Source organism: Saimiri boliviensis, chromosome 1 (genome assembly GCF_048565385.1).
Source record: "Saimiri boliviensis isolate mSaiBol1 chromosome 1, mSaiBol1.pri, whole genome shotgun sequence".
Lineage (NCBI taxonomy): Eukaryota > Metazoa > Chordata > Mammalia > Primates > Cebidae > Saimiri > Saimiri boliviensis.
This window is the reverse complement of record NC_133449.1, coordinates 183,183,308-183,208,398: the sequence shown is the minus strand read 5'-3', so window position 1 is coordinate 183,208,398 and position 25,091 is coordinate 183,183,308. Positions and strand designations below refer to the sequence as shown.

The 25,091-nt window shown below is 42.5% G+C and overlaps 1 protein-coding gene and 1 non-coding gene across 2 annotated transcripts in view; one reads left to right on the top strand and one right to left on the bottom strand.

The window, feature by feature from the left end:
• The window catches only part of LMNB1 (lamin B1), a 62,359-nt gene extending 55,739 nt beyond the window's left edge, over nt 1-6,620 (top strand). The window contains exons 10-11 of the mRNA XM_039470832.2: nt 2,163-2,270; nt 5,828-6,620. Coding sequence (XP_039326766.1) covers nt 2,163-2,270; nt 5,828-5,869 — 150 coding nt within the window. The 3' untranslated portion in view covers nt 5,870-6,620. The remainder of the gene's footprint in view (nt 1-2,162; nt 2,271-5,827) is intronic.
• Nucleotides 6,621-22,674: 16,054 nt separating this feature from the next.
• LOC120365939 (U1 spliceosomal RNA) lies at nt 22,675-22,836 on the bottom strand. Its single transcript, XR_005580758.1, has one exon. It is a non-coding gene; the product is annotated as a U1 spliceosomal RNA (small nuclear RNA).
• Nucleotides 22,837-25,091: the final 2,255 nt, after the last annotated feature.

The window sequence follows — 25,091 nt, the reverse complement described above, 5'->3', positions numbered from 1 at the left end:
ATCAGTGCACCTTCATGTGGCTAAGGCTCTGAGCAGGGGCAGACCCATATTACATTTTATAGACAGAGTAAAGCTTGTCATGTAAGACCGTTTATGTGGACATTTCAGGACACTAGGCGGAAACACATTCATTTAGCAGCATCTTGACTAATAACAGTTTCCTGGATCTAAGCCTCCCAACAACTTTTTGGTTCTAAATTATTGTTGTTATTTTTCTACCTAGATTTTTAGACATTAGGTCACTCATTTTTCATACAGGCTTTCTGTATTAGATTAATTGATTTTTACATGTTTTCAAATGAAAAGTGCCTAACAGTAGGGTTACATTTAAAGTAAATATGTTAAGGTAATTCATAATAATGAAGATGGGCAAGTTGCTGTTTTCCTAGGTTCTCATTGAGGCTAATATCTTAAGTCACATCATGAGCCTTAAGAGCCAGCGTTTGCATATGGGATACATACCCTGCCACAAACTTCTAAAAGCTGGAATGTGGTAATTTTGTTATAGAAGATTTTGTTTGACTCTTTCCTTATTTTAAGATGAGTTGAGAAAAGCTGGGTACTCTCAAAGTTGTTTAAGAATTTATTTTTTGCTTTATATGCTGCTGTCTTCTAGTTGATATTTTGAATGGTGGTTGATGTAAGGAATCACATTTTTAAATTATCATTACTATTTTGGTTAAAACACTGATGTTTGTGAAACGGCTATTTCTGTTTGTAAAGACAGACCAATTTCACAGCATTGAAGTTATTGGCTAATTGAGAGACTCAGAATGGTCCATCTTCCTTGGTCTAGAAACAGTAATAAAAAATCCCACAAAATACTGTTTTACCACCTTAATTTATTTACAAAACACACTCTTGAGCATATTTCAAATGGAAGTCTCATTTCTGTGACACTGGGCTTTGGTTTTCTTTCTCTGCCTTTGTAAACTAGCTGGTATACATTAGATAAGCTTTTACTGAAGTAATATTAGTGTCTTCCCCTATTGCATTCTCTTTCTTGAGTGACCTTAGGACAGGGTACAGAATAAAATTATGTGCTCTGCAGCACTCTTGAGGACAGACACCCTCATTTGCTTGCTGCCAGATCATCCGGTTAGCCTTGTGCTTAAGCAAAAACACTGCTGCATTTGTGCCATGTCAGCATTTTCCACAGGAAAGTAATCTGTATTTGAGCTTTTTAGAAAATGGAAATAGTTGCTTTCTGTCATACCTTTAGCGAATGATAGGAGACTTATTTCTGTACAGAGTACATTGGAACCTCACTAGTATGTTATTGGTAAATAGTGTATCGTGTTCATCTGTCTTGATTGTGTTTCGTTCAAAAGGTATCAGTTGCTGAAAGGCAATGAAAGGAGCTTGTCCTTTCTTCTCCCTCAGGTGGTCCTGTTGCTGCTGGTCCCTGAGATCACAGTGGGCTTCCAGCTTTATTTTATTCAGCATTTATTTAACACTTTCTCTTTGCCAGGAGCTAAGATCTTTAAGCTGAATTCACGTTGAGTTTTATAAAGAATTTAGTATGCCAAATAATTTGCAGAATTCTTAGTAACAGAATAGGATAAAAAGCAGTGGAAACTTCTCAGCAGGTATTTCAAATTGGATAGCACTTCCTCCCCTGCAGGGAATATGGAAGGTGTAAGAACTGCTACTAATTATGCAGAAATTTCAGTTCAATAACAAAAAAAGTTACTGATATACTGCTGTCCCTGCCCCACCCTTTTAAAAATAGTAAACGGGCTGGGTGCAGAGGCTCATGCCTGTAATCCCAGCACTTTGGGAGGATGATGTGGGTGGATCACTTGAGGCCAGGCATTCAAGACCAGCCTGGCTAACGTGGCAAAACCCCGTCTCTACTAAAAATACAAAAAAAAAATAGCCACACGTGGTGGTGCATGCCTATAATCCCTGCTCCTGGGGTGGCTGAGCCAGAGGAATCATTTGAACCTGGGAAGTGAAGGTTGCAGTGAGTCGAGATCACTCCACTGTACTCCAGCCTGGTGACAGAGCAAGACTCCGTCTCCAAAAAAAAAAAGAATTAATAATAGTAATAATAATAAGCAGAAAAGCTGTCTCTTAAGCAATGAAAAGGTCCCTCTCCCATGCACTTGTTGATTTTAAGTGTGTTTTTTAATTTAAAAGTAAACTACTATTGTTTTTAGGAGGTTGCTCAAAGAAGTACAGTCTTTAAAACAACCATACCTGAAGAAGAGGAGGAGGAGGAAGAGGCAGCTGGAGTGGTTGTTGAGGAAGAACTTTTCCACCAGCAGGTATCACTTTATTTATTTAATATATTTATTTTAGATTTTATTAACAGAAGTACATGAAGACTAAGAGTGTGATTTGGTTTTTCCCCCTATCACTTGATGAACCAGAGCAGTGATTTAACAAGTGGGGTTTGTATTCCCCAAAGGGGTATTCAAGGTGTGATAGTTTAGGGTACTGGAAGAATATGTTGATACTTTTTCTCATTTTACCAGATTTCAGTTTTGTCTTTTGTTTTTTAATGTATGTTATGTGTTAGAGTGAAACATGTCTATGGATTGGATTTTATGCCCCAAAACTTATTTACTCTGTAGAGTTCTGTGACTAAAAGTTGAGCTCACTAAATTAGAGCAAGAACCTGCATATAAACTTTTAAAAAACAAAGTAGTATTCAACTTCAAAGTGAAACAAAAGTCTTGCTATGTTAAGTTTGTAATCATTATCTAATTGCAAGATAGATTTTATCTGATGGTTCGGCTTTTGAGAGCCCTTGAAATAAAGAATCCAAATTTGGTTTTCGTTATAATTAAGTTGGAATTAATAATAACTAATGAGCCTTTAGTTTATATTCTCAAGCTGTTTGAGTCTAATCATTTGTTAAAGTCTCTACCCTCATCCTGATAAGACTTTGTCTCCATGGCTCCAGATTTATGATCTTAAGTCTGCTTTGCTTCATTTAGCCCTAGTCCTGGTCTAAATAAACACTGTCTCATGTGTTTAGCCCCCAGGGTTGAGAACCACTTGAGGTGGGTTGCATGAAGTAGCATGAATTTTTTCCTGGATGCCTTCTCAAACGTTTATTTTGGAGGAATATTTTAAAACACATACACTGCAGTTAGCTTACAAGAAACAAGCACAAGTTCCATTTTCCATGCTTAAATGAGAAACATTGTAATTACTTAGAAGTGAAATAATTATATAGGAGATAACTCAAGGTGCAAGATAAGTGGCTCAGCATGAGTTACAGCATGCCAGACGCTAGAGGAAGTACTCGAGGCCAGCAGAGTAGCTGAGAACTCTGGGAGATGATGCTTGTCCACTAATTTGAAGGATGGCTAATTATTTAGGTATTGGAAAGAAGGCAGATGATGGTGTTCTGAGGATGTTCCAATCATCTGTTGCTTCACCAACAGACCACCCCAAAGCATAACAGCTTAAAACAGCAATTTCTTACTTCCCGTAATTCTGTGGTCTGACTGGGCTCAGCCGGGCAGTGTTTCTGTCCCATGTGCTGCAGACTGAACTCTATCATACAGGCTGGGTTCAGCTCAGAGGTTGGCCTGGGCTGGAATATTCTTTAGGTCTCTTTCTGTATGGATTTCTGTGATTTAAGAGGTTAGCCAAAGCTTTTTTACAACATGGCAATTGTCTAATAGAGTAAGTGGAGAGTACCAGGTTTCTTAAAGATTGGGCCCCTTGTCCCTTCCACAGCATTCTCTTAGTCAAAGTCATGAGGCTGACCCAGATTCAAGGTGGAGGTAAAATAGTCTCCACTTGTTGGGAGGAATGACAGAATTCATAGTGATCTTTAGCTCAGTACAGAGGATGCATCAAGACTTAATGCACCAAATATATCCATTCATCCAGTTATTTTGTAGGGTTTATGTGAGAGATAAATGAAGTTGAAAGGTTGGAATTAAACTGGGCATAGTCTGGAATGCTTAGGCATGTATCTGTACAATTTGGAACGAAGGAAAAATTAAGACGGCATTTAAAAATACCACTCGCTGCAGGGCGCAGCGGCTCACACCTATAATCCCGGCACTTTGGGAGGCTGACGTGGGCAGATCCTCTGAGGTCAGGAGTTTGAGACCAGCGTGACCAACATGGAGAAACCCTGTCTCTATAAAAAATACAAAATTAGCTGTGCATGGTGGTACATGCCTGTAATCCCAGCTACTCAGGAGGCTGAGGCAGGAGAATCACTTGAACCGGGGAGGCGGAGGTTGTGGTGAGCTGAGATCACACCATTGTACTCCATCGTGGGCAACAAGAGCGAAAGTCTGTCTCAAAATAAAATAAAATAAAACAAATAAAATATCACTAGCCAAGCTGAATCAGAGGGTCTAACTCTAGAGGGGCAATTCTAGAGACACTGAGGAGATTTATTAAGGCTTTATAATAGAGATTTATTAAGGTTTAGTGACTAAGCCTGAGGGTGAGAGAAGGAAAAAGAATAAAGATGTATGAGGTTTTTATCACAGAAAATAATGATACCAAGGTTCATAAAATGGAAGATGGAAGGACAGAACAGGTATTTGAACTTCGTATTTGAGGATGAATCCAATAGCCTTTTTTTTTTTTTTTGAGACGGAGTTTCGCTCTTGTTACCCAGGCTGGAGTGCAATGGCGCGATCTCGGCTCACCGCAACCTCTGCCTCCTGGGTTCAGGCAATTCTCCTGTCTCAGTCTCCTGAGTAGCTGGGATTACAGGCATGTGCCACCATGCCCAGCTAATTTTTTTTTTGTATTTTTAATAGAGACGGGGTTTCACCGTGTTGACTGGGATGGTCTCGATCTCTTGACCTCGTGATCCACCCGCCTCGGCCTCCCAAAGTGCTGGGATTACAGGCTTGAGCCACCGCATCTGGCCTTCCAATAGCCTTTTGAATTGATTAGAAGTATTTTGGTGACCTTCAAAAAACCAGTTTTAGTTCAATCAGTGGTGAGTCACAAGCCATATTGTGAGGTTTTACAAAATTAGTGGGTGATAAAGAAATGGATAGAGGAACCATGTTGACTTCACCTTGGAGGATGAATCCAGTGCAAATGGCTTGGGATGTGTAAATTCAGGATCTAGCAAGCCTTATTCTCCAATGTGGATGTTAAAGCTGATCCACTGATCTCCTGTTTCCTAAGTTATCAAAGTAAGTTACTGAACAATGGTTTTCAAATTGAGCTGCATATTAGAATTATGTTAAAATTATATATAGATAGATAGATATCATTTCCCAGTAAAATGAGAAATTCACATTTGGATTGATCAAGGGACCTAGATCAGAATTTTTTTTTTTAAAACTCTTCAGGATTTGAATGTGTAGCCAAAGTTGACAATTACTGTTCTGGAATTTGGTGGGGGTAGTCTAGAAAGAAGTCCATAAAAGAAAGTTAGAGGCCAGACACGGTGGCTCATGCCTGTAATCCCAGCACTTTGGGGAGGACAAGGCGGGTGGATCACTTGAGGCCAGGAGTTTGAGACCACGCTGGCTAACATGGTGAAACCCCACCTTTACTAAAAATACAAAAATTAGCTGGGTGTGGTGTGATGCATGCCTGTAGTACCAGCTACTGAATCGCATGAACCCAGGAGATGGAGGTTGCAGTGAACCAAGATCGCACCATGCACTCTAGCCTGGGCAACAGAGTGAGACTCTGTCTTAAACAAACAAACAAAAAAGAGAAAAAAGAAAAGGTTACAAAAGATGAGAGATGATATAGGGCTCCTTTGAAGTTAGGTGATATGGTTTTGTAGTATCCCTGTAGTTAAAAGTTTTTGTCTTATTTTAGGATATTATGATTTTTTTTCTTTAGTATTAATTTTTCTTTCTGTTTTCCTCATCAGGGAACCCCAAGAGCATCCAATAGAAGCTGTGCAATTATGTAAAATTTTCATCAACTGTCTTCCTCAAAATTAAGATGGTAATCCTTAACCTGTATACAGTGCAGAGCCTTCTCAGAAGCACAGAATATTTTTATATTTCCTTTATGTGAATTTTTAAGCTGCAAATCTGATGGCCTTAATTTTCTTTTTGATGCTGAAAGTTTTCTAAAAGAAATGTCCATACACTTTGTTGCAAGATGTGAATTATTGACACTGAACTTAACTGTGTACTGTTTGGAAGGGGTTCCTCAAATTTTTTGACTTTTTTTGTATGTGTGTTTTTTCTTTTTTTAAAGTTCTTATGAGGAGGGGAGGGTAAATAAACCACTGTGTGTCTCGGTATAATTTGAAGATTGCTGCATCTAGACTAGCAATCTGCTCTTCATTATTCTTTGCTATATATAATGGTGCTGTCAGGGAGGGGGAAAACATTTTTCAATATATTGAACTTTTGTACTGAATTTTTTTGTAATAAGCAATCAAGCTTACAATTTTTTTAAATAGAAAAGAAATTTTGTAAGAAGGCAATATTAACCTAATCACCATGTAAGCACTCTGGACGATGGATTCCGCAAAACTTGGTTTTATGGTTACTTCTTCTCTTAGATTCTTAATTCATGAGGGGGCGGGGAGAGGGAGGCGGAGGGAGGGAAGGGTTTCTCTATTAAAATGCATTCATTGTGTTTTTTAAGATAGTGTAACTTGCTTAAATTTCTTATGTGACATTAACAAATAAACCTCTTTTAATATTGATCTCTACTGTCCTTTTTAACCTCTTAAAAACATTTTGAGGGGAGAAAAGTATTGTTTCAGTTTTGCTTTTGATAAAAATATAATTTGGCTTGTTTGAACTGTTTTTTTTTTTTTTTTTAAGGCTTTGCCAGTTGAGGAAGATGGACGAGCTTTTTTGGGGTCTTCAGTATTCAGTTGTCATTAATAACAATAATAAAAGCAGTAATAGTAACTCATGTTTTTAAGCCAGACATCATGCTCAATGCTTTATTACATTTTTTAGCTTGTTAACAATAAGACCTTTCAAAATCTCTTTAGGAAAACCAAAAAGGAACGGTTGGGAAAGACATTCCTTCTTTTCTTTTTTTAAGGCAGAGTCTTATTCTGCTGCCCAGGATGGAGTGCAGTGACACTGTCTTAGCTCACTGTGGCCTTGACCTCCTGGGCTCCGCCTTCTAGCTGGGACTATGGGAATGCACCACCACATCCAGCTGATCTTTTTGTATTCATAGAGAGGATTTTTGTCATGTTGTCCATGCTGGATGTTCCTAGTAAAAGAAAAAATGGGGAGACTATTTTAGAATATAGTTCTATTGTCTTTTAAAATAGGAAGGGCAGAGAAATTGATTAAAAGCCACCTTAGGCCAGCACAATGGCTCACGCCTGTAATCCCAGCACTTTGGAAGGCCAAAGTGGGAGGTTCATGAGGTCAGGAGTTTGAGACCAGCCTGGCCAACATGGTGAAACCCTGTCTCTACTATAGTGATGGATGCCTGTAATCCCAGCAATTCGGGAGGCTGAGGCAGGAGAATCATTTGAACCTTGGAGGCAGAGGTTGCAGTGAGCCCAGACTGCATCATTGTACTCCAGCCTGGGCAACTGAGCAAGACTGTCTCAAAAAAACAAACAAAAAAACCCCACCTTTTAGGGGAATAAGATGAATGCTATGAAATACAAGTGTGCTGTGTGGGGGGTAGCTTTATTATGTATGGTGTTAATTATGGTGTCATTTCATGTGAATTTAGGGAGGTTTTGTCTTGATTGCTCTCGTTGAGTTCATTTTATACAAGTGCAATATCTGAACCCTTCCTAAAATGAACAGATAATATTTCAGAAGCTAACCCAGAGTCAGTGTTTGCTTTTCTCTTAAAATATTCCTGCAGTAAGCTGCACAAAGACTACCAGCTTTCACTTGAAAATAACTCACAAAGCCCCAGAATTACTGTGCTCCACAGATTTACTGCATACTTTGGTGCCGTCGCAGACACAAGATAAATGCTGGGTTAGAAATTCTGTCTGGTAAAGAAGATAAAATGATAACTTCTCAACGCAGATTTATCTTCAGAGTGAGAATGGCAATACAGTATACAGCCAAACTCAGCTGTGAAACACTTTGCCACAAGATGGGGTTCTTGCCATCAAAATGCATTCTAGGTGCTTTTATTGCTGTATAAATTAGGTTATAAAAGCCAACACTTTAATTAATTTGGGCATTAAAAAAAATGGCAGTTGTAAGACAGAATAGTGTGTACGCTGGGGAAATTGAGAGTCAAAATGCAGGACCCTGGATGTGTGGCAGTAGTAGATTCCTGAGTTTGCTTAGACTGACAAACTTTGGACTAAATTGAGGTTTTCTGAAACAGCTGCACCTAAGCTCATTCCCAGAGAACATGAGTGAGCCAGAGGGCATGCTTCCATTCGTGCATTAGGCACACAACATATATATGCATTTTTGGATTACTTAACTATTTTATAACAAGCATGATTCACATTTTTCCCGTGTTCTGTCTTCAGTGTTCTGTTTTCACCTGTTTAGATATGAATTTTTATTTTATGTATTTAGTGTTTTTTGAGACTGAGTCTCACTCTTGTTGCCCATGCTGGAGTGCAATGGCGCAGTCTCGGCCCACTGCAGCCTCCATCTCCCAGGTTCAAGCAATTCTCCTGCCTCAGCTTCCTGAGTAGCTGGGATTACAAGCATGTGCCACCATGCCTGGATACAGATTTATTTTTATTCCTCTTGTTCAGGTCTCTGTTCTTCATTAAGAAAATTTTGGATGTTCTAATTTTGTTGAGTATTATCTCATCCCCACTCTGTTATTTCCTTCTGGGGTTTCCTTTATAACTATGTTGAACCTGTCCTGTTTCATATGTTTTAGATTTCTCCACACTGTATTCTTAGCTAACTCTTTTGTAATTTATCTTACTTGTTCTGTTCTCAGCCCTGTCTCGTCGGTTTATTGCAGCCATTGAGCTTTCTGGACTTATATTTTTTATTTCTGAAGTTGTCTTTGATGATTCTTTCTCAAATTTGACTCTTTTTTCATAATTTTAATTATAGTTTTTATTCTTTTTATGAATTGTTTTAACTGTATTTATTTTATAGTCTCTATTTTATTTCGTTTTGGGGGATGCTGTTTTTCTGTTAGCTGTGTCTGTTGACCCTCCTAATGGTAGTTTGCGTCCTCATGTAGTTTTTAGGATTGTGAGCCCATCTCTAGCAAGGAGTGATCCGTATCCCTGGATTTTAATGGTATTGCTACAGAGGAATTTGGGAGTTTCCTGTGCCAGAGTCCCAGGACCATTTTTGGGTCACTTTCTTGCCTCGTGGTAATACAAATCCACTGCATGGTGGTTCTGTTTTTCTCAAGTAGCTTCCTCTTCCTGTCTGAAAAGCACTGCCGGCTTTTGTCTTTGCTCTGGCTGGCAGGCAGCATTCTGGTAGAGTGAGCCTGCAGGGAGCTATGCAAGGTTCTGTGCTTTGTTCAACAGTCTTACTAAGTTCACTCCCTTGCAAGGACCCAAAGCCGTTTCCTATCCCCAGCTATCAGCCCTTAAAGTTTATGTTCCAGATTTTGAGTTGTTTGTGTCACCTGGACATTTCTTGTCCTTTCTTTAAAGGTTGGCTCTATTAAAACACAAATTTTATTCTATTTTCTCAGTCTAATAGTGGAAGCAGGGTGTGTCCATGTCAGTTTAATCTGCTGTCATACAAGAGTGTGTCTGTGTCCGTGTATTTTTAAGAGATTTGATTATTCTAAATCATGTTCCTCTTGGGTTTCAATCTCTTACCCATCATCCTTTTCATCATATCTTAAATTACAAAGAAATTTATTTGGATGCCCCTTCTTTTGCCAAAACACTTGATAAAATGAGAGAAATTGAAAAGAATCTTTAAATAATCCATACCTTCTGGATCATTGGCTTCTAAACAAAATGCAGATTTTTTTTCTTTCTAATTCCATTGCATGAAATAACAACATGGAATTTTAGGAGGTGCCGCCAGAGGGAAATGTTTCTTAGGGATTCAAACTTCTGAGTCCCTGAAGCAAGGTTCAAGTATCTGTGATGTTTACATGGGAAAACCCAGAATTCTAAAGTTGGGACTCTGACTGTTCTTCCCTGTCTACCAGATTAGGGGAAAAAAAAATCCCCCCCAACAAAAAAAAGACTGAGGGAGGTAGTATTTAGAATTTTGTGTTTCTTCTATCTGGCTGCCTTCCTGAAGGGGACATTCAGAGCCAAACTGATGAAAATGAGGAAAATACGTGGCAAAATACATGCAAAACTCACAGAAGTCATATTTCAAGTTCTTGGAGAGAGCTCCACATTAGCAGTCTTGAATGGGAAGAGGAGTTAGTGGGGAACCGTACTGGAAGTGAACGCTGCTTTACTGTCCTGGAGGGTCAGCGTGAGGACGGAGAACATGCTTACGGGCCTGTCAGTAACCACTTTGCCCTGGAGCCATGCATTGGACCTAGAGTGTGAAATCCTCACTGCCTACCTCCTCCTACCCCTCACTTCCACAATAATGCATTTTCTTTCACTTTTTTTTTTTTTTTTTTTTTTTGAGACTGAGTTTCACTCTTGTTACCCAGGCTGGAGTGCAATGGCGCGATCTCGGCTCACCGCAACCTCCGCCTCAGCACGGTAAATCCTGTCCTCTCCTGACATTTCCCCAGAGACAAAATACACCTCTCAATTTAGGGAGACAGCCTGCTCAGTAGCTTAATTACTTTATAACAATAAAACACATATTCACCCAGATTTATGATGTGAGTGCTTCCTCCACCAATCTGAATTGGAATTCTCACTTTAAATGCCAGCCAAGTTTGCTTTTAGAGAAATGCCGCTCCTGTTCCATTTTGGGTTTTTTAATACTTACTTTGGCTGTGTATTACTCCAAATGAGCTGCAGTCTGTGGAACCGGAAGATTTCTCCGCATTTGTATTTCATTTTCTTTGGTACTAGTGTTGATTTTTTTTTTTTTTTTTTTTTTTTTTTATGACAAATACTTTCCTACTTGCCTTTTGAGACTCATCTCATGACCCACTTGGCTTACAGCTGATGGCCCTAATCCTCCCTCTGTAGCATCTGCTGGTTTTCTGCATGGATCTGACTTTGGGGCGGACTCACTGTGTAACTGTGATAGGGTAGAGGTACCATTGCTAGTGTGAGGTTTTCCTCAGTGTTTTGTGACTCAGTCTGGATAATTATTCTCCAGTTGTCTGGTTTGGTCAGTTGAATACGTGCGGATGTTTCCACAGCTCTTTCTGAGTCCCATGACTTAAGTTTAGCCACAAGTGCTAGTTAAAGTGTCCACTGTGACCAGAGGGGACACAAACGTCTGTACTGAATATGTTTCTCTAGCTTCCTAATGTAGTGGTTGAGAGTGATCTCAGATGACCTGTTTTTTTAAATCTAGTTTCACAAACAGTCCCAGATCACTTGTTTTTCTCTTCTGTTTTTCTCTCCATTGTCCACATTTAAACCAAGGAGCCTCCCTTCTCACACTGCCCTGTAGTGAGAAGTGTGACTTTGACCGTGGCAGTTAGTTCATTCCCTTCCCAAGACCGGTCGCGACCCAGCCTACCTCTTCAGTGCTAGCTTTCACTTGTTACGCTGCCTCCTCCAACCAGCAGACGCCAGGAAGGGACTCAACCCAAGCTCCTTCTGGGATCATAGAATTTTCCTATGAGCCATTTTCCCAGCTACCAAATCAGATCATTTCTCTTTAAAAAAATTTGTCTTGCTGAGGGGAAAAGTGTTATGAAATTTGAACTCTAATATATAGATATATGTATATATATATGTATATATATGTATATCTATCTATCTATCTATCTATGAGCTGAAAACATTCATACCATGTCATAAAAGAAATAATGGGCCTGGGCTTCACCCTGAGAGATGCTGCATTTCATTACCAGGAAAAGTAATGTGTATTATCACAACCCTTATGGGAGGGGTTTTTCCCTGGAGATAGAAGGGTGTGGGTGCTACAGGTGAATGCTTTGGGTCACTCAGGCTGACCTCATACCAGAAATCCCAGAGGAGACCTGAAGCTGGGCCCTTACTCAGACCATACAGGTGGGGAACATTGGGGACCCCACTGGGAGAAGCCGACAGGGGCAGGGTCTGGAAACTCAGAGCTGCTCCTACATGCGGGAAGTAAACACTGGCAGCTGCTGGTCTCTTGACACACGGAACACTCTCACTCTCACATAGGAGGGCAGAAAAGTAGCATAAGAGCCATCAAGAGGACACGGGGCAAAAGGAAAGGGGGCAAATGTTTATGGAATGTTCACTCTGCTCGGGTTGCCACGTCCAACATTACCTTACAGCTCACAATACTGCATGATTAGTATTACCCTTGTTTTGTAGATGGGGTAACAGACCCAGAGGTTGTCATTTATTCACTTGTTCATTCCTTCACCAGCTATTCACTGGGAGATTTAGTTTTGCCAGGCACTGCCGAGCAAGGCATCAGGAATAAATACCAAGATGAGAGAGAGCCAGTTCTTTTCTTGAGGAGCTCAGTCTGATCACAGTTCTATTATCCTTGATGACTATGCCTATTCTGCTATCCCAGGCAGCTGTCAGAAAATAATTTACATAGCCAGTTTACTAATGAAAACGGTGCCATTCATTGTCTAAATGAATGGGAACAATTCCAACTGTCGGATAATCCCCAAATCCCTATTTAAAATCTCTGTTGTTTCTAATGTTCTTCAAATTAATGGCAAATGTAATAAATATTGTTTTCATGGTGAGGTTTAGAAAGTGCTTTCTTGTATATTAGCTGATCTGCACCTCTCGGCATGTGAAGATGGACTTAGGAGCAGGAAAGAGATTCAATTTTCCACAGCTCCAGCGCTTGCTCAGTCTGCCTTCCTCCCACTATTCCATCATACGCTCTCAGATAAGGCAGGAAACCACAGTCCTGGTAGACACCTTTCCTAAACTGGCTGTTTGAGGATGCACTTTCCCTGACATCAGGGAGGTAGTTTAGTGTTGTGATTTAAAAGTCTCCTTTGGAGGGATAGTCACCATTAGGTAAGCTAAACAGAGCACCCAGCAAGTAGGTGAAAGCAGTTTGGGCCCCAGTGATGCAATGTGTTACTGGATCTAGGAAGTGTTGAAAATGACCCAGAGGGTGTGCAAGTACATCCAAGTTATCCTGGTGGGGGTAGGGTGGGGAGGCTGTGAATAACAGGAATTATTGGAACTGTTGATTCAGCTCTGATTGGAAAGGAGATAAACACTTTTTTAATGATAGAGAATTCAAGTATAGTCATGGGTTATGTCCCAAATTTGTACTTTCCCACATAGTTGGACCTTCTCCATAGATAGACTTCATGTAGAAAGAATAAATAGCAGCCAGGCGTGGTGGCTCACGACTGTAATCCCAGCACTTTGGGAAGCCAAGGCAGGCGGATCACCTGAGGTCAGGAGTTCGAGACCAGCCTTGCCAACATGGAGAAACCCTGTCTCTACTAAAAATACAAAAATTAGCCAGTATGGTGGTGCATGCCTGTAATCCCAGCTACTCAAGGAGAATCACTTGAACCCAGGAGGCAGTGGTTGCTGTGAGCTGAGATTGTGCCATCGTACTCCAGCCTGGGCAACAAGCAAAACTCCGTCTAAAAAAGCAAAGCAAAACAAAATAAAAAACAGGAAGGCACCACGCAGCAGGCAGGCTTCAGGGGCATGGGTCTCTTAAAGGAAGTGGTCATTAGGAAAGAATTGTCTGGTAGGAGGCTGACTTTCAAAGGTGACAGTTCTCACCTCCGCGGTCATGACAGGGGCTCCAGGGTTGGGGAAGTTAAGGGGGAGTTTCAAGTTCTTTGACTTCCCATTAAGAAGATTTGAGCTTATTAAAACTGGCCATCATCTATCAGAGTATTAGCTAAGGGATACAGCTGGTGGTCCTGATAGGCCATGCTCTTGCCCTGGAAGAATCCATCCAGTCTCGAGCCACCACTTCGTTGCAGACAGAACAGTGGGGAAAGTGGGGCCACAGTCCTGTAGCCTCAGTCTGTTTCTCTGATCTCTCTGGGTGGTCCTGGGTACTCACAGGCACCCAAATTCAAGGGTCCAGGTCAGTCCAGAGTGCTTTCGTGGAAACGGCATGCTGACGTGTGTCAAGAGAGTCACTCAGCCAGCTGAGTTGAGTTCAAGAGTTCACCTGAGGGTCCCTGAGACTTGGCTCTCCCTGCTCTGATGGGATTTGGGATAGAATCTGGGAGTGCCTGGTTAATTTGGCGTTTGAGGGCCTAGTGCTGTCAAAGAGAGATCTTCACCTGAGGGAATCATAACCCACGTTCTGTTCCACCTTATACCTGGTGTTGACAAGTAAAAGCAACACTAAGTTAAATGAATGGCAAGATCTACTTTTTTCCTTTTGAAAATTGAATATTATATGAGGGACAATGTCTATTCCCAGCTAGGTGCTTTGGAAAGTGCATTTGGATTTTTCCATTTCAGACAAATGTCAGCTTTCCCCCAAGTAGTCTCCGTCATGCTTGTTTGTTCCAAATCATTTTTCAATGCTGCGATTTCCCTTCGCTTTGCTTTAAACACTCCGTTATGTGGCTTGTCTCCACCGTGCGGAGGTGCCGGGTGCCTGTTGGGTCCCTTTGCATTTCTGGCAGGAAGGAGGCACTGGTGAATACTGTCAGTACTTGTGACAGGCCGGTCACATTGGAACCTTTGCCCCTGTTGTTTAAAATCGAAGATGACTGTGACTGTGGAGGTCCCCCATGTACTCAGTGCTCAAATGGGAAATGGAGATTTCTGGAACGTGTTTGGCAGTCACTTCTGAGTTTCCTATTGAGACCCGAACATGGAGAAAATCTGGCTCCTGCCAGTTGGCCAACCTCTGTCTGCCTTCCCCAGCTCACAGGGCTGCACGCTGCATCGGGACTGTCCTCCACTGCTGGAAAATCTCGCCTGTGCTCTGCACAAATGCTGAACACTGGCCCTCTGCTTGATCCATGGAACCAAGATGACAGGATCTCCTGCCTGTTCTTGATGATAGCCGTAGTTTTGTTTCAGAGTTTCATTTAAACAAATAGGTTAAGGCCTCAGCTGGGAAAGGAGATTAAAGTATCCCCAATGGACAAAGTCTCTGGCAGGCCAGAGAGACTGAGCCCAAATTGACTTTCCTCCCTTCCCCACCCAGGTTGCTGGAAGAAATAACTGTGGGTTTTTGACAACTCTTTCCCAAAATGCATAGTGGAAGGTTGAGAAACACTGAATTGTGAAATAAAGGAAGGCAGTTCCTTTTGTCATCCTTGGCACCTGAATCTTAAACTAGGGTAAATGAGATCAGCCTCTTAATGGTGTACTCCAGGGCGCCTTGCTCTTAGGCAATTTGTTTTTCTGTGTGTGCTCTTCAACAGACTAGGAAATGGCTGACCTGAGGCAAATGACTTTTTTGTTTTGTTTTGTTTTGTTTGAGACAGAGTCTCACTCTATCGCCCAGGCTAGAGTACAGTGGCACGAGCTCAGCTCACCGCAATCTTCACCTCCTGGGCTCAAGAGAGTCTCCTGGCCTCAGCCTCCTGTAATCCTGGGATTACAGGTGTGCACCACCATGCCTGGCTGATTTTTGTATTTTCAGTAGAGATGGGGTTTCACCGTGTTGGCCAGGCTGGTCTTGAACTCCTGACCTGAAGTGATCTGCCTGCCTCAGCCTCCCAAAGTTTTGGGATTATAGGCGTGAAGCCACCGCACCCGGCTTGACTTTGGATGGTTATTATTGGGAAACAAGTTAGTGCGCGGTGACACTGTCTCTGGGGGAAAGGAGGAAACTTGACAGGATTCCAGAAGGTTCTGTTTGAAGGGGCTTGTTCAGTTCCAAGAAGAGATGGGAGAGGCAGGAAATGTGAGCATATGTGCTGCCCATCCATTGATTTGTTTCATAACAAATTGACCCTGCCTGGGCCTGTGACCCCTCTTATGTTCAGAAGAGCTGCTGGAGGGTTGTAGAGACAAACGTATCCTTTTCTCAGCTCTAATCGTGACCCTGGAGGGGCATGTGGCCACTTCTCCCTGACTTCTCCCGGGGGCGACTTGCTTCTGATACCTGCTGCCTTACTGTTTTTCCTCCTCAAGCAAGCTTGCAGCACGTAAGCTTCTTCCTTACGTGGTGCTGAACTTAGCCACAAGGAGCTGTCATCAGGGGTGTGGGAGAGGGAAGAGGAAATCACAGGGGTCTCGGAGGGCTCACTTTGAGACTTGCTGATACTGACAAGAGTTGAACTGGCCCAGGAGTCTTCTAGTGCTGTGTGTGACTGTGTCTGTGCCACAGGAGTTTTTTAATGTGTATGTGTGTGGGGTGGGGGGCGGGCGCAGCAAGTGGGTTATTTTCTGGGTCAGAGTAACCTTTTAAAATGGTAAGTATTCCCCTAGGAGAGGAATCCCATTTTGCTCATCTGTCTAGATGGTTTTCTGCACCTGAGCCACGGAGGGCTTTTTTCACTAGCTTTTCTCCTTCTTTGTCCTTTGGATGGCAGAGATCTCTGTTCTGCCCTGTGACACAAGGGCCACCGTCCTTGTCCCACGTTAGGATGGATTGCAGAGGATATGCTGTCCTAGTGGCCCCTGTCAGCCATCAGAGTGAAGTTGACACTTGGGTGCTATGTACAAGTGGCAGGACAGTCATGGTCTGGACCTGGGGAAGCTTTGCTCAGGGCTGACCTGCCCACGAGCAGCTGCTCCCGGTAGTCTGAGCGCCTTTCATATTTCCTGTGTGAACCTCGTGGTGCACAAACAGAGCATCAGAACAAGCCAATGAGAATCATCCCTCTTACCACGGAACCTGCATCACCTGCCTCACGCCAAGCCATGCGTGTGCAAGTGCACCCACACACTTTATATAGCAGAATTGAGGCTTTAGGGGCTCTGGTTGACATGTGTCTTCTTTTTGTTCCTAGCATGTGGTGGGATGCCTCCATCACCATAGCACTGTCAGATGGGTGACAGCCTCATTGGCACCCTCCAATCTCAGCAGGATGTGCATTTTCTTTTCTTTTCTTTTTTCTTTTTTTGAGACGGAGTTTCGCTCTTGTTACCCAGGCTGGAGTGCAATGGCGCGGTCTCGGCTCACCGCAACCTCCGCCTCCTGGGTTCAGGCAATTCTCCTGCCTCAGCCTCCTCAGTAGCTGGGATTACAGGCATGTGCCACCATGCCCAGCTAATTTTTTGTATTTTTAGTAGAGACAGGGTTTCACCATGTTGACCAGGATGGTCTCGATCTCTCAACCTCGTGATCCACCCGCCTCGGCCTCCCAAAGTGCTGGGATTACAGGCTTGAGCCACCGCGCCCGCATTATCTTTACTTTTTCTTTTCTTTTCTTTCTTTCTTTCTTTCTTTTTTTTTTTTTTTTTGAGATGGAGTTTCGCTCTCGTTGCACAGGCTGGAGTGCAATGGCACAATCTTGGCTCACCGCAACTTCCGCCTCCTGGATTGAAGCGATTCTCCTGCCTCAGCCTCCTGAGTAGCTGGGATTACAGGCATGCACCACCACGCCTAGCTAATTTTGTATTTTTAGTAGAGACAGGGTTTCTCCATGTTGGTCAGGTTGGTCTCAAACTCCCAACCTCAGGTGATCGGCCCACCTTAGCCTCCCAAAGTGCTGGGGTTACAGGCGTGGGGCACCGTGCCCAGCTGGGTTTTCTTTTTTAACTGGATGCTCTGAAGCCCTTCTGTCCATTACCGAAGGCATCATTCTTGGCACTGAGCCTGAGGCCTCTTCTCTGACTTCCACTTCCCTTCCCCTATCTACAATTACTGCACAGTCAGCCCACTGCCTTACTGGACTCTTCTGATCACATCTGACTTCGTACACTTAACATCTCTGTGTAAAATGACCAACCTTGAGCCTACAGCCTATGAGCTACAGGCTTTCCTCTGGTCAGCTCCCTGTCCCTGCAGAGCAGGGAGTTCTTTTAGGGAGAGCATGTATCAGGCTCTCTCTCTCTTTTTAATACAAGTAACTTCACAATGGGAAGCTTAAACCTATATAAAACTGGAGAGTAACTGGGTTCAGTGGCTCACACCTGTAATCCCAGCACTGAGGCAGGAGGATCACCTGAGGTTGGGAGTTTGAGACCAGCCTGACCAATATGGAGAAACCCTGTCTTTACTAAAAATAAAAAGTTAGCTGGGCGTGGGGGCGCATGCTTGTAGTTCCAGCTACTCGGGAGGCTGAAGCAGGAGAATCGCTTGAACCCAGGAGCAAAGGTTGCGGTGAGCCAAGATCGCGCCATTGCACTCCAGCCTGGGCAACAAGAGTGAAACTCCATCTCAAAAAAACAAAAACAAACAAACAAAAACTCTGAGAGTAGTATAATGAACACCAGCTATTCATCACCTGACTTCAACAATTACCTACTTAACGCCAATCTTATTTCACCCATGCTCCCACCCTCTACCCTGTTATCCACTGGATTGTTTTAAAGTGAATCCCAGATATAGCATTATAGCATGACTTTTTTTTCAGTTTGTAATACAGTTTTACTCTTCAGAATATACTAAAGATAATATTTACATATTCGGTGTATGTCACATAATATTCTTTTTTCTCCCCTTCACATTATTAAGGTATAACTGACAAAATTATATGGATTTATGATGTAAAATGTGATGTTTTGACAAGTGTATACATTGTAAAGTGATTACATCAAGGTTTTTTTTTTTTTTTTTTACATATATATTTTATTGCACTTTAGGTTCTGGGTACATGTGCAGAACATGCAGGATTGTTGCATAGGTACATACATGGCACTGTGGTTTACTGCCTCCATCCCCCCATCACCTATATCTGGCATTTCTCCTCATGTTATCGCTTCCCAACTCCCTACCCCTTGCTGTCCCTCCCCTAGTATCCCCCTAAAAGACCCCAGTGTGTGATGCTCCCTCCCTGTGTCCATGTGTTCTCACTGTTCAACACCCACCTATGAGTGAGAACATGTGGTGTTTGATTTTCTGTTCTTGTGTCAGTTTGCTGAGAATGATGGTTTCCAGGTTCATCCATGTCCCCACAAAGGACACAAACTCATTGTTTTTATGGCTGTATAATACTCCATGATGTATATGTGTCACATTTTCCCTGTCTAGTCTATCATCAATGGGCATTTGGGTTGGTTCCAGGTCTTTGCTATTGTAAACAGTGCTGCAGTGAACACATGTGTGAATGTGTCTTTATAATAGAATGATTTATAATCCTTTGTATACATATCCAGTCATGGGATTGCTGGGTCAAATGGAATTTCTATTTCTAGGTCCTTGAGGAATTGCCACTCTGTCTTCCACAATGGTTGAACCAACTTATATTTCCACCAACACTGTAAAAGTGTTCCTATTTCTCCACATCTCTCCAGCATCTGTTGTCTCCAGATTTTTTAATGATCACCATTCTAACTGGCATGAGATGGTATCTCAATGAGGTTTTGATTTGCATTTCACTAATGACCAGTGATGATGAGCATTTTTAAAATATGTTTATTGGCCTCATATATGTCTTCTTTTGAAAAGTGTCTGTTCATATCTTTCACCCACTTTTGAATGGGTTTGTTTCTTTTTTTCTTGTAAATCTGTTTTAGTTCTTTGCAGATTCTGGATATTAGCCCTTTGTCACATGGGTAGATTGCAAAAAATTTTTCCCATTCTGTTGGTTGCTGGTTCATTCTAATGATTGTTTCTTTTGCTGTGCAGAAGCTCTGAAGTGTAATTAGATCCCATTTGTCTATTTTGGCTTTTGTTGCCAGTGCTTTTGGTGTTTTAGTCATGAAGTCCTTGCCTATGCCTATATCCTGAAATGTTTTGTCTAGGTTTCCTTCTAGGGTTTTTATGGTGTTAGGTCTTACGTTTAAGTCTTTAATCCATCTGGAGTTAATTTTAGTGTAAGGTGTCAGGAAGGGGTCCAGTTCCTGCTTTCTGCACATAGCTAGCCAGTTTTCCCAACACCATTTATTAAACAGGGAATCCTTTGCCCATTGCTTGTTTTTGTCAGGTTTGTCAAAGATCAGATGGTTGTAGATGTGTGGCATTGCCTCCGAGGCCTCTGTTCTGTTCCATTGGTCTATATATCTGTTTTGGTACCAGTACCATGTTGTTTTGATTACTGTAGCCTTGCAGTATAGTTTGAAGTCAGGGAGCATGATGCCTCCAGCTTTGTTCTTTTTGCTTAGAATTGACTTGGCTATGCAGGCTCTTTTTTATTCCATATGAAGTTTAAAGTGTTTTTTTCCAGTTCTGTAAAGAGGGTCATTGGTAGCTTGATGGGGATAGCATTGAATCTATAAATTACTTTGGGCAGTATGGCCATTTTCACAAAATTGCTTCCTCCTAACCATGAGCATGGAATGTTTTTCCATCTGTTTGTGTTCTCTCTTATTTCATTGAGCAGTGGTTTGTAGTTCTCCTTGAAAAGGTCATTTACATCCTTTGTTAGTTGTATTCCTAGGTATTTTATTCTCTTTGTAGCAATTGTGAATGGCAGTTTGTTCTTGATTTGGGATTACAGGAATGTGTCCCCACACCCGAGTCCCAGAGTGCTAGGATTACCAGTGTGAGCCATCTTGCCCAGCCCTGATCCTTCTATTTTTCCCCTTTTCTGCCACCTTGCCTATCTAATTTTTGTATTTTTAGTAGAGACGGGGTTTTGCCCTTCTGGATGGGCTGGTCTCAAATTCCTTAGCTCAGGCAATTTACCTGCCCTGACCTGTCAAAGTGCTGGGATTACAGGTGTGAGCTACTGCGCCCAGCACATGGTACGTTATTATTAGCTATAGTCACCATAGCTGTCCTGTAGATCTTCAGGACTTATTTCTCCACTACAGCTGAGACTTTGTACCCTTTGTCCAGCAGCTTCCCATTACCTTGCATAGCTTCCTCATAAACACTTCAGTATATATTCTGAAGAGACAGAACTTTAAATTACATAACTGTTATTCTATTCTCTACCTAAGACAAATAAGATCATATATCCAGTGTTCAAATTTCCCTGATAGTTTTTTTTTTTTTAAACATTTAACTCATCTGAATGAGGATCCAAACAAGGTCCCACACATCACATTAGTTGATATATTTTAAAGTCTTCTAAATGAATTATCCAGGCCAAAATGTCTATAGTACTGCAATTGAGAGACCCTGCTATGGCATCTCTCTATTTTCTGTATCCATTTACAGAAAATAGATACAATGTATCTCTATTTCTATCCATTTAGAGAAAATAGAGAGATACAATGTATCTCTCTATTTTCTGTAAATGGATAGTTAGACAGCAGCACTTGACCGAGTTCGGGATCAGATGAGGCAAGAGTATCTCATGAGAGTTTCTGGGCACTTCCTATGGCAGCACATTGGGGGCCATTTCCTGTCACGAAAAGCTTTCCTCTTTTCTGTGATGTTAGGGTTGATCTGTGAGTTTAGGTGTCAATGATCTGATCCTTCTTCTTCTTCTTTTTTTTAAGGGACAAGATCTCTGTCCCGCAGGCTGGAGTGCAGTGGAGCAATCATAGCTTACTGTAGCCTTGAACTCCTGGGCCCAAGCAATCCTCCTGCCTCAGCCTCCCAAGTAGCTGGGACTACAGGTGTGTGCCACAATGCTTGGCAAATTTTTTTTTTTTTTTTTTTTTTTTTGGTACAAACGGAGTCACACTATGTTGCCCAGGCTGCTCTTGAGCTCCCGGCCTCAAGTGATCCTCCTGTCTCATCATCCCAAAGTGCTGGGACTACAGGTGTGAGCCACCTTGCCCAGCCCTGATCCTTCTATTTTAATGTTACCCATCAGCTAAAGATTCTAGCATCTGTTAGTGATGGTTAGGTAGATCAATGATTTCATATAGATTTTATTATTGTTTCTATACTTGTTAGGTGTCATTCTTCTCTAAAGAAGGGCTTCCCTTCAAGGCAGCAAACCACACTGCCATGTGTGTACCTATGCAACAATCTTGCATGTTCTTCACATGTACCCCAAAACCTAAAATGCAATTAAAAAAAAAAAAGAAACTTAAATATATAGGTGTTTTGTTGATAACACAGGAGATGCAGCTGATTTTATGAAACCAACAATATTGAATTAGCCTTATTTACCAAAGGGTTACACAAAGATCATTCTGTTTGTAGGCTGAATTTATAGTTTTAAGACCTTAAAATATCTAACAGAGATCAGCACACAGCCAAAAATGCATGCTGACAATTTTAAAGACATGTCCATTTTTATGTTACCAATAATTTTAAAACAAGCTTATTTAAGATTTACTTGTAAAAGGCAAAAAAAAAAAAAAAGAAAAAAAAATAAGAAAAAAGAAGGGCTGCCCTTCAATTATATCCCAATGTACAATATACATAAGAAACTTTTCTTTTTCTTGAGACAGAGTCTTGCTCAGTCACCCAGGTTAGAGTGCAATGGTGCGGTCTTGGCTCACTGTAACCTCTGCCACCTGGGTTCAAGCGATTCTCCTGCCTCAGCCTCACGAGTAGCTGGGATTACAGGCACCCGCCAGCACATCTGGCTAATTTTTTGTGTTTTTAGTAGAGATGAGGTTTCACCATATTGGCCAGGCTGGTTTCCAACTCCTGACCGTGTGATCCGCCCGCCTTGGCCTCCCAAAGTGCTGGGATTACAGGCGTGAGCCACTGCATCCTGTCGATATTTTTCTTTTTTAAGGCAGTTATCAGAATAATGATTTAGTTATTTAGGATGTGCCTAAATAAAGGTGATTGGTGAGGTTGGTTTCTTTTTTTATTAAAAAAATTTTTTTTTATTAAAAAATGTTTTAACTAGGGGAGAGCGCGAACGCAGTCCCCCACTACCACAAATTATGCAGTCGAGTTTCCCACATTTGGGGAAATCGCAGGGGTCAGCACATCCGGAGTGCAATGGATAAGCTCGCCCTGGGAAAACCACCTTCGTGATCATGGTATCTCCCCTGCCAGGAGGTTGGTTTTCTAAAGTGTCATTATAAACTTGGAATCTTAGCATAAATGATGTGTGACAACTCAGTGCAGTTGTTGTTCTTTCTGATGCACACACTGTTCCATCTTGGGCTAGGGGAAGCCTGCTTAATGCAACCTGTGTCTTTTAGACGTGACCACAGTACCCTTCTTTGCTTTCTGGTGTGACAAAATATTCCACATTCGCCTTATATATTTTCTTTCTCTGACCTAGAGTTAGACATTTCTCCAAGGCCTGATTGTTTTTGGTAAGCATAGCTACATCACAATAGGTGTGCCCAGTTTTTAAAGATTTGCCTGCATAAATAGTGGTGACCCAAGTCTTGCACACGGGCATGATCAACTGCTGCTGCATATCTTACCAGGTGCATTTGACAAAACATTCCACCCATTCCCCCCCAGTCGGGGTGCATGTTTGAAAGTTCCTTGAGGCCACGCATGGTGGCTCACGCTTGTACTCCTAGCTCTTCGGGAGGCTGAGGTGGGCAGATCGTTGAGCTCAGGAGTTTGAGACCAGCCTGGGCAACATGGCAAAACCCAGTCTCTACGCAATACACACACAAAATTAGCCAGGCTTTGCATTGCACACGTGTAGTCCCAACTACTCGGGAGGCTGAGGCAGGAGGATCACCTGAGCCCAGGAGGTTGAGGCTACAGTGAGTGAGCTGTGATCACACCACTGCACTCCAGCCTGGGCGGCAGAGTGAGACCCTGTCATAAAAACAAAACAAAAAAACCCAAAACAAGAAAACTAAAGTCCCTTGACTTTTGCAGAACTTGGCTGACTCTGATTCTTAGTCCTTCTCATCTGGGATGAAGCAGATTTACTAACAAATGTTAGATTTTTTTTTTTTCCTTCTTCCTCCTAAGAGCTCCCACAATGCAAAGATACTGTGGAGCTGCAGAGGTTGACCCGGCCAAAGCTGGCCCCCGACCCTGGCGTACTGTCCTGAGAGCTGACGATGGGAAGCTGCATCCCTTCTTCCAGAATGGTGCATGCCTTTGGGGAGTCTCTCCTCACATAGCAGACCTCCTAACTCAGGACTGCTCATTTTGCTGTAAGATGTTGCCTGCAAGGACTGAGTCCTGAGCCCTCATACAGACTGCAGAATAGAGCCACCAATACCTGGATGACAGTCTTAGATGGCGTCCCTAGATTCTCCTTAACTCACTTCCTTGTCTGCGTCAGGTCGGCCTGGTCTCTCTGGGCTCCTAGTGGCTGAGAGGCCCTTACTGAGGCAAGCCTTGAGTGAGCAGGGCACCTACCCATGTGGCGTCTTACGGACATGGCTGAGCTGTGGGCACCCTCAGCTACCAAACCAGAGGCATCTAACAGAGTTTCAGTCCTGCAGTTATGAGGCAGGGGGAGTGACAAGGAAGGTCAATGATGGAGAAAACCCAGTGACATTTTATACGTTAGCGAAGTCAATTGCCAAGTGCCCAAAGCCTGTCTGAGTGTACTGTTTAAAGGGCAGGAAAACACGCGTCCAGTTCTTACACTGTAAAAGTAATGCAGCTGGCCCTTTGCTGGGGACATCCTCACCGCATTCGCCCCGATGCCTGCCTGGCCTCCCTGGCACTCACGGGCTGCACTGGGACAGGTGTTCTGCAGAGCTGCCCTCGCAGTGGCTTCCACATATTCTCTCTCACAAATCTCAAGACTGACTTAAAAAAATTCCTAACATCAGCAGTCTTTAAGCCCTATCTGAGAGTAAAACACAGTTCATGTGTCTACTGAGCGTTACTTATTTGCAGATGGGTGAAAGTCACAGCTGCCTCCTTTCTGGCACTGGGGAATGGATGAAAGCCAGGAGAGCTGTGTGGGTGTCACTTTTAGGTAAAACAGACCCTTGCGGTGCAGGCTTTTTCCTACCAAGCACTTTACTGCCTTTAGTAGAGACAGACTCCGCATGAACCAGGGAGCCAGATGATACTACGTAGAGTAAGAAGGGACCTAACAAATTTCAACACTGTCATTTTTAGCTGTCCAATCCTTTTCTTTCCAGTGAAATCTAGCCCAGATCTCCACTCTACAAAGTAGAGAGAAATTGGCTGAATGGGGCCGACGCACCAGAGCTAAGGTTATTGGTCTCTTTCTCATGGCCCGTCCCCATGGCAACTGCAGTTTTCCAAGAAGGACTTTTGGAGAAGTGCTGATGGCAGACAGTACGGCAAACCTACCCTGACTTTTGGTCCCCTTCCCCAATCACCCCTGCAAGCGCTGAGTAAGTCAGATAATGGTTG